Source organism: Solanum stenotomum, chromosome 3 (assembly GCF_019186545.1).
Source record: "Solanum stenotomum isolate F172 chromosome 3, ASM1918654v1, whole genome shotgun sequence".
In the NCBI taxonomy this organism is placed as follows: Eukaryota; Viridiplantae; Streptophyta; class Magnoliopsida; order Solanales; family Solanaceae; genus Solanum; species Solanum stenotomum.
This window is the reverse complement of record NC_064284.1, coordinates 50,785,159-50,799,113: the sequence shown is the minus strand read 5'-3', so window position 1 is coordinate 50,799,113 and position 13,955 is coordinate 50,785,159. Positions and strand designations below refer to the sequence as shown.

The 13,955-nt window shown below is 36.9% G+C and overlaps 1 protein-coding gene across 1 annotated transcript; it reads left to right on the top strand.

The window, feature by feature from the left end:
• The first annotated feature begins 452 nt into the window (after positions 1-452).
• LOC125859019 (uncharacterized) lies at positions 453-13,937 on the top strand. Its single transcript, XM_049538771.1, has 5 exons — positions 453-549; positions 675-939; positions 1,663-1,859; positions 13,472-13,597; positions 13,744-13,937. Exons 1-5 carry the CDS (start codon positions 453-455, stop codon positions 13,935-13,937), a joined length of 879 nt encoding a protein of 292 aa, XP_049394728.1.
• The last annotated feature ends 18 nt before the right edge of the window (positions 13,938-13,955 follow it).

The following is a 13,955-nucleotide window of genomic DNA, read 5'->3' as shown; positions in this document are numbered from 1 at the left end:
CTAATCTATATAGTTCAGTTGTGTCTTGTCTCTTTACAAGTTGTGGCCTCAGCGGCCAAGTTTTGTATATGAGTTTTGGGTCTACTTATGTTGGTTTGTACCACGGCATCCTATATGAACTTGTCATATATTTAACATTTTCATAGTTATGTGCATAGTATGCACAAGTTACATGTTGGTTCTCTCGGGCCTTTAAGGCATCGACTGCCTGTCCATCTTAATGTGATTTGAGGCGTGATAAAAGTGGTGTCATAGCAGGTCATCCTTGGGAGTCTACAAAGTTGTGTATGTGTAGAATCTTGCTTATGGATGTGTTGTACACAACATTTATAAATAAGTGGTTACGGGACATATAGGAGTTGTCTCTTCTCTTTCATTTCTTAGATCGTGCGATAGAATCAATATTGTAGGTGAATCGTATCTAACTTCTGAATTGCTTTATTATAGTAAGGATGCTGGGTACGACAAGGAGTAAAAGTACAGGTAAGCGAGTATATGTGGTTGCACAAGAAGGGACAAGCCAACCACCACCTAGTCAAGCTGTTCAAAGTGAGGGTCGATATGAGTCTCTGTCACAGACTTCCCCGACGCCTCAATCTCCAGAAGAACTAAGGAGGGAAGCCGAACCTAAGGAACCCCCTATAATGCTACCTAACAAGATTTGAGGAATGCAGTCCAATTATTGACTCGTATAACTGCTGGCCATGGTCAAAGGCAAGAAGGTCTAGTTGTGGGTACTAGTGGTGTAGATAGACCAGCTGGCATTCGGATACGTGATTTCCTTAATTTTGACCCTCCATCATTCACCAGGTCAGATCCTAATGAAGATCCACAACACTTTATAGATAAGATCCAAAGCACTTTCGATGTTATGCATGTAAGTGGTAAAGAAGTGCTCGAGCTAGCAACATATAGATTAAAAGGTGTAGCTATATCGTGGTATGAAGCTTGACAACAATCTTTGGGAACAGATGCACCTTCAGCTACATGGAAAGAGTTCAAAATAACATTTCTTGACCATTTCCTACCATTGGAGATCCGAGAGGCCCTTGCGGATCAGTTCTAAAATCTCCACCAGGGAAATATGATCTTGAGAGAGTACAGTCTCAAATTTAATTCCTTTGCCAGGTATGCTCGTATTGTAGTAGCTACTATGGAGGATAGAGTTCATCGATAAGTCGATATATTTGATTTATATCTGGTTAGATATTGTACCATTGCTTCGTTGAATAAAGATATGATTATAGCAAGGATTCAAGCTTTTGCGCAAAAGTTGGAGGATAAAAGGCAAAGAAGAAGGACACAAGAGTCAGAAAGAGGGCATTCTAAGAGGGACAGATCCACAGGGTAGTTTATGCCATCCCAAGGTGATTTTGGGCCTCGATTCTTTAATAGACCACCTCGGACATCATCTTTCTATTCTATAACTTGTGCTCCATCACGGTTTCAAGGATTTAGGGACAATCAGTTTAGGCAAATTATTGAAAGACAAGGTTCACAAATAGTGGGTCATCAAGAGTAGGGAAGTATGAGCTAATCAAGACCTCCTCGATAGTCTTGTAAACAACGTGGAAGAAATCATTTAGGTGCATGTTGGTTTGGGACAAATGTTTGTTTTTGGTGTGGTACACTGGGTCATATGATGATAAATTTCCCTCATAGGGGTGTGAATGGTGTGGCACAACCTACTAGATTAATTGTTGCATCATCATCATCAACACCTTCTTTAGGTAGGGGACAAATGCCTACCGATCGTGGTAGAGGAGCTAGGGGAGCAGCTAATTCTAGTATAGTTCAGAATTGCACATATAATCAAGCAGATCAACAAAATTTGGAAGCCTCTCTGGATGTGGTTACAGGTACATTGTCCATGTATTCACATATTATATATGCACTAATTGATTAGGGGTCTACATTTTCATATGTTGTCCATTGATTGCCAGAAAGTTAAAAAGAACACTAGAACTATTACAGAAGCCATTTGAAATGTCTACACCGATTGGTGAGTCTATTATAGATAGAATGGTTTATCGTAATTGCATTTTTTATTTTTGTGATCGTGATACATTGAATGACCTAGTTGACCTAGAAATCGTAGATTATGATGTTATAATGGGTATGGATTGGTTAGCTTCTTGTTATTCCACGGTTGATTGCCGAACTAAGATGGTGCATTTCCATTTTCCAAAAGAGGTAGTCCTTGAATGGAAAGGTAATATTGGTTCACCAAGATGTAAGTTTATTTCGTACCTTAAGGCAAATAATTTGGTGTTCAAAGGATGCATATGTCATCTAGTGAGAGTGAAAAATATAGATGCGGAGTCAGCAACTGTAACGACCCTAAAAATGAAGTAGGATAAAGTAGAGGCTCACATGGGTTTTATGCATTAATAAATTGTTAAAATAATTTAAAATAGCCTTTTTAGTCAGTTTTAAATAGTTTGGAAGTCAAACGTCAAGGGACGACCAACACGTTCGAAAACTAGTCTTTTGCGTGTCGGTGTGTTCTAGTATGTTGTTCATGTTTTTATGTGTTGCTTGGTTTCTAATATCAGTGGAGGTGACCCTAGTGTATTAATGAATGTTTTTAGGGTAAAAACATACGGGTACGACTCCCCGGGACCACCCCAAGGGTCGCTGAGGAGGACCGCAACCCTTGGCCAAACAAGCTGCCAAGGCAGCTTGAAGTTGTGCATGGAGGGAGTGGCTCCGCATCGCAGACCTGCTCAACCAATGTAGAAAAGTAGCTCCGCGTCGTGGAGACACCACGGACTCTACTCTCTTGAAATTTAATTTCCAGAAACTTTTGGGAAAGCCTCCGCGACGCGGATTTGGTTCCCTCCAAAATCTGTGAAAATAAAACTCAAGTTTGACTTATTTAAAAGGTCCAACTAAGTGAGGGGTAGTTTCGGTACTTTGGGGAATTATTATAAACGGTTATTCTACCGATTTTAGGGAATTTTAAGTTGTTTAAAACACCAAAACATAGAATTAGACCCCACTCTTCAAATTGACCCTTCCGCCTCAAAATAGATTCTCTCAAAAACTCCATTGAAGACCTTGATGAACCTCAAGATAGAAGACGGGTTTACGACTGATTTATTCTTCAATTTCATGGGTTTTCAATAATTAAGGAAGGGTAACTCTTAATTCTTAAATAATCTCTTATTCAAAGATTTCAAAAGTGATTCAATGACCAAAATTCCCAATTTTCAATCCAAACATGGGCCCCTTGTCAAATGATTTTCTAAATCATTCTATTGATTAATTAATGTGGAATTAAGGCTTTTAAGACAATTTTCAAATGAATTCTTGAAGAACCCATGATCCCTAAATTCTTGAAAATTGGCCTATGATGTGGGTCACTGTGACTATGATCTCAATTGGCGAAATTATATTTATATTAGATTGTATTCATGTTTCCTATGATTATATACACTTATTCATGTTGAATTGTTGGTATATTGATGAGTTTAGAATTGTGGCCTTATGGGCAAAGTTATGGGTTGATCCATTAGTTTATAGAATTGTACTTAGATTATGTATATGTTATTGAATTACATTGTTGATTCCTATTGCTAACTATGTAAATTGATTATGAATTTTTAAGGATTGATCCATGGTGATCATGGTTTGGAGAATTAGTAAGTTAACCTAACTTCTAGTCTATAGTATGAGAATTGATGTTGTGTGGTTTGGTCCACTTATAGTGGCGGTGTTTACTTCTTGTCTATCTATGCATGTTGAGATCATGGCCTTGAAGGCAATAAATGTGAAGTGAATTGATGACTATGATGCATATGTTCATGAAGTTGTGCTATGAAGGTTATGTATGAAATCCTCAATGCTAGTGTGATGTTTAAAGTCTGTTGATAATGAGGAGTATAATTTGAATAATAATGCTAGGGATAACGTGTGGTCTACATTATTGATTGTGTTAAGTACTATTGTGGAATGACCCCTACTTGTATGACCCCTATTTGAATGTTTGATCATATACATGTTAGGAATACCTATTCAACGTTGAATGTGTCCTTGTCTCCTATAATGAAGTGTAGATGTGTGGTCTAAAATCCCAATTTGTCTTTATATGTGAATGGCTCATGATTTGGGGACATTCTGAATATGTTGTGATCCCTTGAGGGGAAGTGCACTCAATATCAATGTTGTTTCTATTATGTCACTATGAAGACCAATATACACACACTCTACATGTATAGCTATGAATATGATGTGTTACGGTGTCTATTGAAAGTTTAACACTTATATGCACCTTTCCATCTTATTATTCATGCAAAGTGTATGATTAGCAAGGTATGAATACATATTGTATAAAGGTGTTTATGTTAAAGGCTTTCTCACATATGTACACAAACACCTGAATGAATGAATAAGGTTTATGATAATCTAGTGAAAGTGAGTCTCTTAAAAGGTTTCCTCAATTGTAGTCTAAAGTAGACTACGTTACGAAAATGGTATGACTATGTGAAAGGTCATTCTTACATAATGTAGGTTCTATGATGAAAGATCATTCTCATCTGAGAAACCTTTGAGCTCTATGGTATGAGGGGTTCAGTCCCTAAAGTTTATTTTATGAACAAATGGTAAATAAAGACTTAAAGATGTTTAAAAAGGGAGTTGGAGCTTAGCACCGAGTGAACATGAAAAATGAGAGTGGGGGCTTCACGTTTAGCAAGTCTCGCTTCCCACAAGAGAAACTTCACGTTTAGCAAGTTCGGGTTCCCAACATAGATCTTGTCTCATGAGATGGAACTCTTCACGCCTAATAAGTCAAGGTTTCTAGTGGCAATCTCGTTGTACTATAACTACGTGCCCCCGAAGGTCTTAGCTTATTCGATCCACTATATATCTATTATATATATAGGTCCTACCATAGTAAGTAGTACTCTCGCTTTTCGGTGTGGGAGTAGAACACCAAATTTTGTGTAGCTCACATGGTCTATGTCAGTTATGGCAATATCTCCCGAAAGTTGAGAAATAAACTAAGATAAGAAAATGAACTTTAGTCATGATTTCTTGAAGAGTTACTTAGTGTAGGTAGGACTATGGACCATACTTATGCACTAGATAAGTGGACTCTAAGAGAGGTTATGATTAGGCTCTTTATGTATTGAAGACTATGGTCTATGTATGTTAATATGAAAGCATGTTAAGGTTGACTTTACTTATGTCAAGACATGAAGAATGATTATGCATGTGAATTACATTTATGACTTGTTAATGGATTTGGTTAGTATATGTGGGGGTATGGGACTCTATGTGTACATTGCACAAGTGATCTTATGAAGGGGTTGTGAGGGTGGTTTACCTATAATATGAACTAAATGGGTTATAACTAATGATGTAGTAATGGAATGAGTCCTTATATGATGTTATGAAGTATGTTGCCCTTATGTTTAGTGTTAAATAAAGATGTTATGACTTGTTGAATATGACGTGCCTAGTATGTGGTGGCTTCTTAGGAATACTTGGTGTGAGTAGTATTATGAAATGCATTTGCACATTGCACTAGTGTGACTTAGGGGTCGTCTTAGGTGATGGTTCCTATGTAAAGACTATGTCTTATGATGTGCTTATGATTCTATGAATATATGTGGTTGGATTGATGAAGGCTATATGTAAGTTCACCCTTGGTAACCTTAAAGTGATACATTGCACCAAGTATTCCCTAAGGGTTGCTTGAGGAAAGGAGTTGAGATAAAGAAGAAGGTAAGGTATTGTATGCATTGAATGTGCCTAAAATGTTATAAGTGGCTCTATGTGTTGTTACGAATGGTTTCCGTATGCGTGATGAGGTATGTGGTTTATATTTTGCTTATTGTACTAAATATTTTTGAAGTTTCCCTAAAAAGGCATGATGCATGGTTTCCAACTAAATTTCCCTTCTAAAACCATGTTTTTGCATGGTTACCATACTTAGTGCATTCTTGTACTGTCACCATTCATCTTTATCTTTTCAAACCAAGTGTAGGTGGTGGTGGCTAAAGGGCATTTCCTAGAAGTGATGAGCTTGGTTTACTATTCCCAAGTTCGGGTGTGTCCTTAAAGATTCAAGGACCTTTATATTAAAGAGTTTCCTTAAGTTCATTGTACTATATAGTAGTTTTTTTGTATTGTTAGGGTTGTGTCCATCTTGTGTTGTAGTCGTGTTTTAAGATGGCTACCTTAAGATATAGTACTCCGATTTTGTATTAAAAGTTTAAATGAGGTGACTGTTTAAGTCTTGTGTTATATTATGAAAAAGTTTTAAACTTTTTGCTATTTTTCTATGATAAAAGCTATGAAGAATTCTAAGGGCTTGTACAAGACCTCCTAGAGGTTGAATACGCCTGTAACGGCTAGGAGGTGCTCTCGGGTAGTTAGAAACTTGGTATTAGTGCATAAGGTTATGAAAATGGTCTTAGGATTCAATGTTTCATGAGCCATGTCTAGTAAAGTCTTGTTCATCGGTGTGAGTCGCGACACATCTATGAGCGAGAGGCTATTGCACGATAGAAGTTTCATTTTCTTCCTTACTCTTGTGTCGTGTCGTATAGCTTAACTCCATATGATCTCTCTCTCTTATTTTCCCTTGTTCGTTGCTCTTCTAGATGTGATTACTTAGAATGGGTGATGTTACAAGGATCGAGGGAAGAAGAGGTGAGTTTTAATGCTTATTATGATGTAGTGACTATATGAGTATATCTGAAGGTAGATTTGGAAATCGTATTGTGATGCCAATCATGGCTATGTGTGACCTATAAGGTTGGGAGCATTACATTGAAAATGTTATATGGTGGTATAGTTATCATAGTGTAAGAGTCATTATGGTAAGAATGAAATCCTTTTTAGAATGATGAGTAGATTTATGGTGATGGGTAATGATAGTAGAAACTCATGGTGTAGATTTGAGGAGTTTTGAAGGAATGTGGTAACTAGTTTGAGTTGAAAGTTACTTTTTTCTTATGAGTGATGCTTCATGGGTGTCCTTGTGTGAATCAGAGTTCTTGTGTTGCCTTGCCCTAAGAGTGGAAAAAGGAGCTTTGTTCCATGAGTTGGGATAGTGTTTTCCGCTAAGGTTAACTTGGAGAGTTACATGTACCCCTTAGTTCATGGGAAGGACAAGAGAATAGATGTTGACCTACTCTAAAGAGGATAGTTGCCTTGTAAGGTTTATCTTAAGTATGGTCATTCAAAGAGGGTATTTAGATAATACCTAGGCATGGTTGAGCAGAAAGTTACACCAAAGGTGAAGATAAGGGTATGATGTGATAAAGAGTTGATTAAGCTCACCCCAAGTGGGGATAACGTGCCTAGATGGTAAGGTTTTGTGTGCCCTTACTATTTGTACATTGAACTTCCTTGAGTTCTCCATCGAACTTCCTTGAGTTCTCCATGTTGAGATCCACTTTGGGTGATACATATTCAGTGAAGTGGTATAGATACTCATTTTTTATATTCTTCAAATCCTCACGTAAGGGAGTATAGTGAAGATTTAGTAGAGAATGGTTCCTACGTTAGAGATGAAGGAGGTAATGATTAAAGGAGGTTGCATAACATGATCCCAAGAGGGGGACATTGTGCTTTATTAGTAAGTGATAGTTCTCTTGGTTACTTTAATGTGCTCTTAGATGGGTTTACCCTAAGTGGGGGATGATGACTGAGTAGTAAGGTTGTTGATATCCTTATCTTTTCCTTCTATTCTTATTCAAGCTTTAGACCAAAGAGTTCCTAGTAGCTTGTTCATGTTTTGGAGTCTTGCAAATGATTGTGAGTTGCGTGATCTCCGTATATTATGCATGTCCTAGAAGAAACTATATTATGCATGTTTTGAAGGATTCTTATTACAAAAAAAAATGGATTTTTTGTAATAAAATTCATGTTTCTCATGTCAATATGGATCTTATAAGGTGAATGCATACTTGACTTCATGAGGAAGAGAGTATGAGCATGCTTAGGTTAGGAGTTGAGAATTTCTCGTTAAATCAATTAACCTTTGTGTAATGCTTGTTGATGAGTTTATGATGCCATGTGTGTATGTTGTGACTAGGAGAAGGTAGTCCCTCCTTGAACATAACTAACCATGGTAATGCCATGTATGTTCTTGATAGTATGATGATTAAATGATAAGACTGGTAGATGATCTATAATCCTCATATTAGTGTGAAACTAGTATGAATTGCTTAATTGCCTCATGAGTGGAAATGTTGATCATATCTATGTGTGCATTTGAAAGCCATTGCATATTGGACCCTATAATGATATAAAAGGGATAAATATCTTGTCATGATTAAGAGTAGGTACTTCCTCTTACGAACATGAGAAAGGCCTATGTGGTTGATGCATTATGAGTCGGTGAATAAAGTTTCTACTTGCTTGTGTTGCATGAGTAGATTTTAAGTGCATGTTTAAATGATATCTTATTATAAAGTTGCATAATGTTCTTTAATGAGATAGTTGCATGTTGTGTTTCTTTGGTGTTTGAAATGAGAATGATGATTTGGAGAAGGAAGTTCCTCAAATGAAATGGGAAATAATAAAGTTGATGCATAAGGAATTGGTAGATGTGTTGCAACTTTCTTGAATTGCACAAAGTTGTTTTGAGCCTTTATGTGGAGTTGATGTTGTATGTTGGGTATTGTGAGCTGCCAGTTGGGTCATTGAGTCCGCAGAAGTGTTTTAAATGTCATTCAACAACGAATGTTCCTAAGTGGGGGCAATTGTAACGACCCTCAAAATAAAATAGGATAAAGTAGGGCCTCACATGGGTTTTATGAATTAATAACTTGTTAAAATAATGAAGAATAACCTTTTTAGTCAGTTTTAAAGAATTTGGAAGTCAAACGTCAAGGGACGAGCAAGACGTTCGAAAACTAGTCTTTTGCCTGTTGGTGTGTTCTAGCATGTTGTTCATGTTTTTATGTGTTGTTTGGATTCTAAAATCAGTGGAGGTGACCCTAGTGTCTTAATAAACGTTTTCAGTATCAAAACGTTCGGCTACAACTCCCCAAGACCACCCTAAGGGTCCCCGAGGAGGACCCTAACACTCGGCCAAACAAGCTGCCAAGGAAACTTGAAGTTGTGCATGGAGGGAGTGGCTCCGAGTCGCGGAACTGCTCCACCAATGGCCAAAAGTTGCTCCGTGTCGCAGAGACACCGCGGACTCTACTGTCTAGAAATTTAATTTCCAAAAACTTGTGGGAAAACCTCCGCGTCGCAGACTTGGTTCCCAACGAAATCTACGAAAATAAAACTCAAATTTGACTTGTTTAAAAGGTTCAACCAAGTGAGGGGTAGTTTCGGTACTTTAGAAGATTAATATAAATGGTTATTCTACCTACGTTAGGGCATTTTAAGTTGGGTAAAATCTCAAAACCTAGAATTAGACCCCATTCTTCAAATTGACCATTCCCTCTCAAAATAGATTCTCTCAAAAACTCCATTGAAGACCTTGATGAAGCACAAGCTAGATGATGGGTTCTCAACTGATTTCTTCTTAAATTGTATGGGTCTTCAATAATTAAGGTATGGCAACTCTTGATTCTTCAATAACCTCTCATTAAAGGAGTTCTATCAAAGATTTTCAAAAGTGATTCGAAGACCAAAATTTCCAATTTTCAATCTATACATAGGTCCCTTGTCAAACGATTTTCTAAATAATTCTATTGATGAATTAATGTGGAATTAAGGTTTTTAAGACAATTTTCAAAGGAATTCTTGAAGAACCCATGATCCCCAAATTCTCGAAAATTGGCCTATGATGAGGGTCTTTGTGAATATGATCTCTATTGGTGAAATTATGTTCAGATTAGATTGTATTGATGTTTCTTATGATTATCTATACTTATTCACGCTGAATTGTTGGTATATTGATGAGTTGAGAATTATGGCCTTATGGGCAAAGTTATGGGTTGATCCCTCTGTTTAATGAATTGTACTTAGATTATGGATATGTTATTGAATTACATTGTTGATTCCTATTGCTATCTATTTCAATTGATTATGAATTGTTGAGGATTGATCCATGCTGATGATGGCTTGGAGGATTGGCAAGTTGACCTAAGTTCTAGTCTATTGTATGAGAATTGATGTTGTGTGGTTTGGTCCACTTATGGTGGCGGTGTTTACTTCTTGTCTATCTATGCATGTTGAGATCATGGCCTTGAAGGCAACAGATGTGAAGTGAATTGATGACTATGATGCATATGTTCATGAAGTTGTGCTATTAATGTTATGTATGAAATCCTCAATGCTAGCATGATGTTTAAAGTGTGTTGATGATGAGGAGTATAATGTGAATAATAATGTTAGGTATAACATGTGTTCTACATTATTGATTGTGTTAAGTACTATTCTGGAATGACCCCTACCTATATGACCCCTATAAGAATGTTTGATCATATACATGTTAGGAGTACCTATTCAATGTTGAATGTATCCTTGTATCCTATGATGAAGTCTGGGTGTGTGGTCCAGAATCCCAAAAGGGATTTATATATGAATTTCTCATGATTTGGGGACATTGTGAATGTGTTGTGATCCCTTGAGGGGAAGTGCACTCAATATCAATGTTATTTCTATTATGTCACTATGAGGACCAATATGCAGACACAATCTCTACATGTATAGCTATGAATATGATGTGTTATGGTGTCTATTAAAAGGTTAACTCATATATGCACCTTTACATCTTATTATGCATGCAAAGTGTATGATTAGCAAGGTATGAAAATGTGTTGCATAAAGGTGTTTATGTGGAAGGCTTTTTCACATATGTACACACACACATGAATGGATGAATAAGTTTTATGATAATATATTGAAAGTGAGTCTCTTAAAAGGTTTCTGCAATTGTACTCTAAACTAGACTATGTTATGAATATGGTATGCTATGTGAAAGGTCATTTTCACATAATGTAGGTTCTATGATTAAAGGTCATTCTCATTTTAGAAACTTTTGAGCTATATGATATGAGGGGCTAAGTCCCTAAAGCCTATTTTATGAACTAATGTTAAATAAAGGCTTAAAGATGTTTAAAAAGGAAATTGGAGCTTAGCACCGAGTGAACTTGAAAAATGAGAGTGGGGGCTTCACATTTAGAAAGTCTGGCTTCCCACAAGATAACCTTCACATTTAGCAAGTCCGGGTTCCCAACATTGATGTTGTCTCATGAGATGGAAACCTCCACGCCTAGTAAGTCAAGGTTTCTTGTAGCAATCTCCTTGTTTCATAACTACGTGCCCCCGTAGGTCTTAGGTTTGTGGATCCACTAAATAGCTATTATGTATGTAGGTCCTACCTTGGCAAGTAGTACCCTTTTTGTTTGGTGTGGGAGTAGAACATCGGATTCCATGTAGCTCACATGGTCTATGTCGGTTATGACAATGTCTCCTAAAAGTTAAGAAATGAACTAAGATAAGAATATAAAATCTAGTCATGATTTCTTGAAGAGTTACTTAGTGTAGGTAGGACTATGGACACTACTTATGCATTTCACAAGCAGACTCTCAGAGAGGTTATGATTAGGCTCTTTATGTAATGAAGACTATGGTCTATGTATGTTAATATGAAAGCATGTTAAGGTTGACTTTACTTATGTCAAGACATGAAGTATGATTATGCATGTGAATTACACTTATGACTTCTTAATGGGTTTTCTTAGTATATGTCGGGGTGTGGGACTCCATGTGTACATTGCACAAGTGAGCTTGTGAAGGGGTAGTGAGGGTGGTTTACTTATGATATGAGCTAAATGGGTTATGACTAATGATGTAGTAAAGGAATGAGTCCTTATATGATGTTGTGAAGTATGTTGCCCTTATGTCTAATGTTAAATGAAGATGTTATGACTTGTTGAATATGATGTGCCTAGTCTATGGTGGCTTCTTAGGACCACTTGGTGTATGTAGTAATATGGGATGCTACTTGCACATTGCACTAGTGTAACTTAAGGGTTGTCTTAGGTGATGGTTCCTATGTGAAGATTATGTCTTATGGTGTGCTTATGACTCTATGAATATATGTGGTTGGATTGATGAAGGATACATGTAAGTTCACACTTGGTAACCTTAAGGTGATACATTGCACCAAGTGTTCTCTAAGGGTTGCATGAGGAAAGAAGTTAAGATAAAGAGGAAGGTAATGTATTGTATGCATTGAATGTGCCTAAAATGTTATAAGTGGCTCTAAGTGCTATAATGAATGGTTTTCGTGTGTATGATGATGTATGTGGTTTATATTGTGCCTATTGTTCTAAATATTCTTGAAGTTTCTCTATAACGGCAAGATGCATGGTTTCCAACTAAATATCCCTTCTAAAAGCATGTTTTTTCATGGTTACCATACTTAGTGCATTCTTGTACTATCACCATTCTTCTACATCTTTTCAAACCAAGTGTAGGTGGTGGTGGCTAATGGGCCTTTCCTAGAAGTGATGTCCCTAAAGATTAAAGGACCTTTATGTTAAAGAGTTTCCTTAAGTTCAATGTACTATATAGTAGTTTCTTTTGTATTGTAAGGGATGTGTCCCTCTTGTGTTGTAGTAATGTTTTAAGATGGCTACCTTGAGACGTAGTACTCCGATTTTGTATTAAAGTTTTAAATGAGGTGATTGTTTAAGTCTTGTGATATATTTTGAAAAAGTTTTAAATTTTCTGCTATTTTTCTATGATAAATGCTATGACGAATGCTAAGAGCTTGTATAATACTTCTGAGAGGTCGAATATGTCGGTAACGACTAGGGGGTGCTCTCGGGTCATTACACCAACTCTGCAATACATTCCAGTGGCAAATGAATTTCTCGATGTATATCTGGAAGATATTTTGAGTTTTCCTCCAGAGTGAGAAGTAGAGTTTGGTATTGATGTGATTCCAGATACTCAACCTATCTCTATCCCTCCATTTAGAATGATACGAGAGTTGAAGGAGCAATTAAAAGACCTGTTAGAAAAGGGATCATAAGGTCTAGTATGTCCCCATGGGGAGCTCCAGTTTTATTTGTACTCAAGAAAGATGGCTCGTTAAGAATTTGTATTGACTACCGGTAGTTGAATAAGGTAACAATTAATAATAAATATCCCCTCCTTAGAGTTGATGATTTGTTTGATCAGTTACAGGATGCTATGTGTTTTCCAAAGATCGACTTGAGGTCGGGTTATCACAAAGTGAGGGTCAAAGACAAAGATATTCCCAAGACAACTTTCCAGACACGATATGGTCATTTTGAGTTTTTAGTCATGTCATTCAGGTTAACAAATGAACCAACAACTTTTATCGATTTGATGAATAGGGTGTTCAAGCCATTTCTAGATGTGTTTGTGATAGTATTCATAGAAGACATTTCGGTGTATTTATGATCAGAAGATGACCATGTTGATAACTTGCAGCAGGTTTTACAAATTCTTCTTGATCGTAAGTTGTATGCGAAGTTCTCTAAATATGAGTTTTGGTTGAAATTTGTGGCATTCTTAGGTCATATTGTAGCTGCCGAAGGAATAAAGGTTGATACTCAAAAGATAGAAGCCGTGAAAAACATGCCAAACCTACAAGGCCTATGGAGATCCGTAGTTTTCTTGGATTGGCAGTTTATTACAGAAGGTTTGTTGAAGGATTCTCTTCCATTGCTGCACCATTAACAAAGCTAACACACAAAGAAACAAAGTTTAAATGGAGTGATGCATGTAAAAGAAGCTTCCAAAAGTTGAAGAATAAATTAACTTCTACACGTGTATTGGTACTTCCAGAACGAACGGAAGGGTATGCAGTATATTGTGATGCTTTGGGAGTGGGACTAGGATGTGTATTGATGCAACATGGTAAAGTTATAGCTTATGGCTCAAGGCAACTTTGGCCATATGAAAAAAATTATCCAACTCATGATCTGGAGCTAGCAGCAGCTGTATTTACTGTGACGATATGGCACCACTACTTGTACTGAGTTCATGTTGACATATAC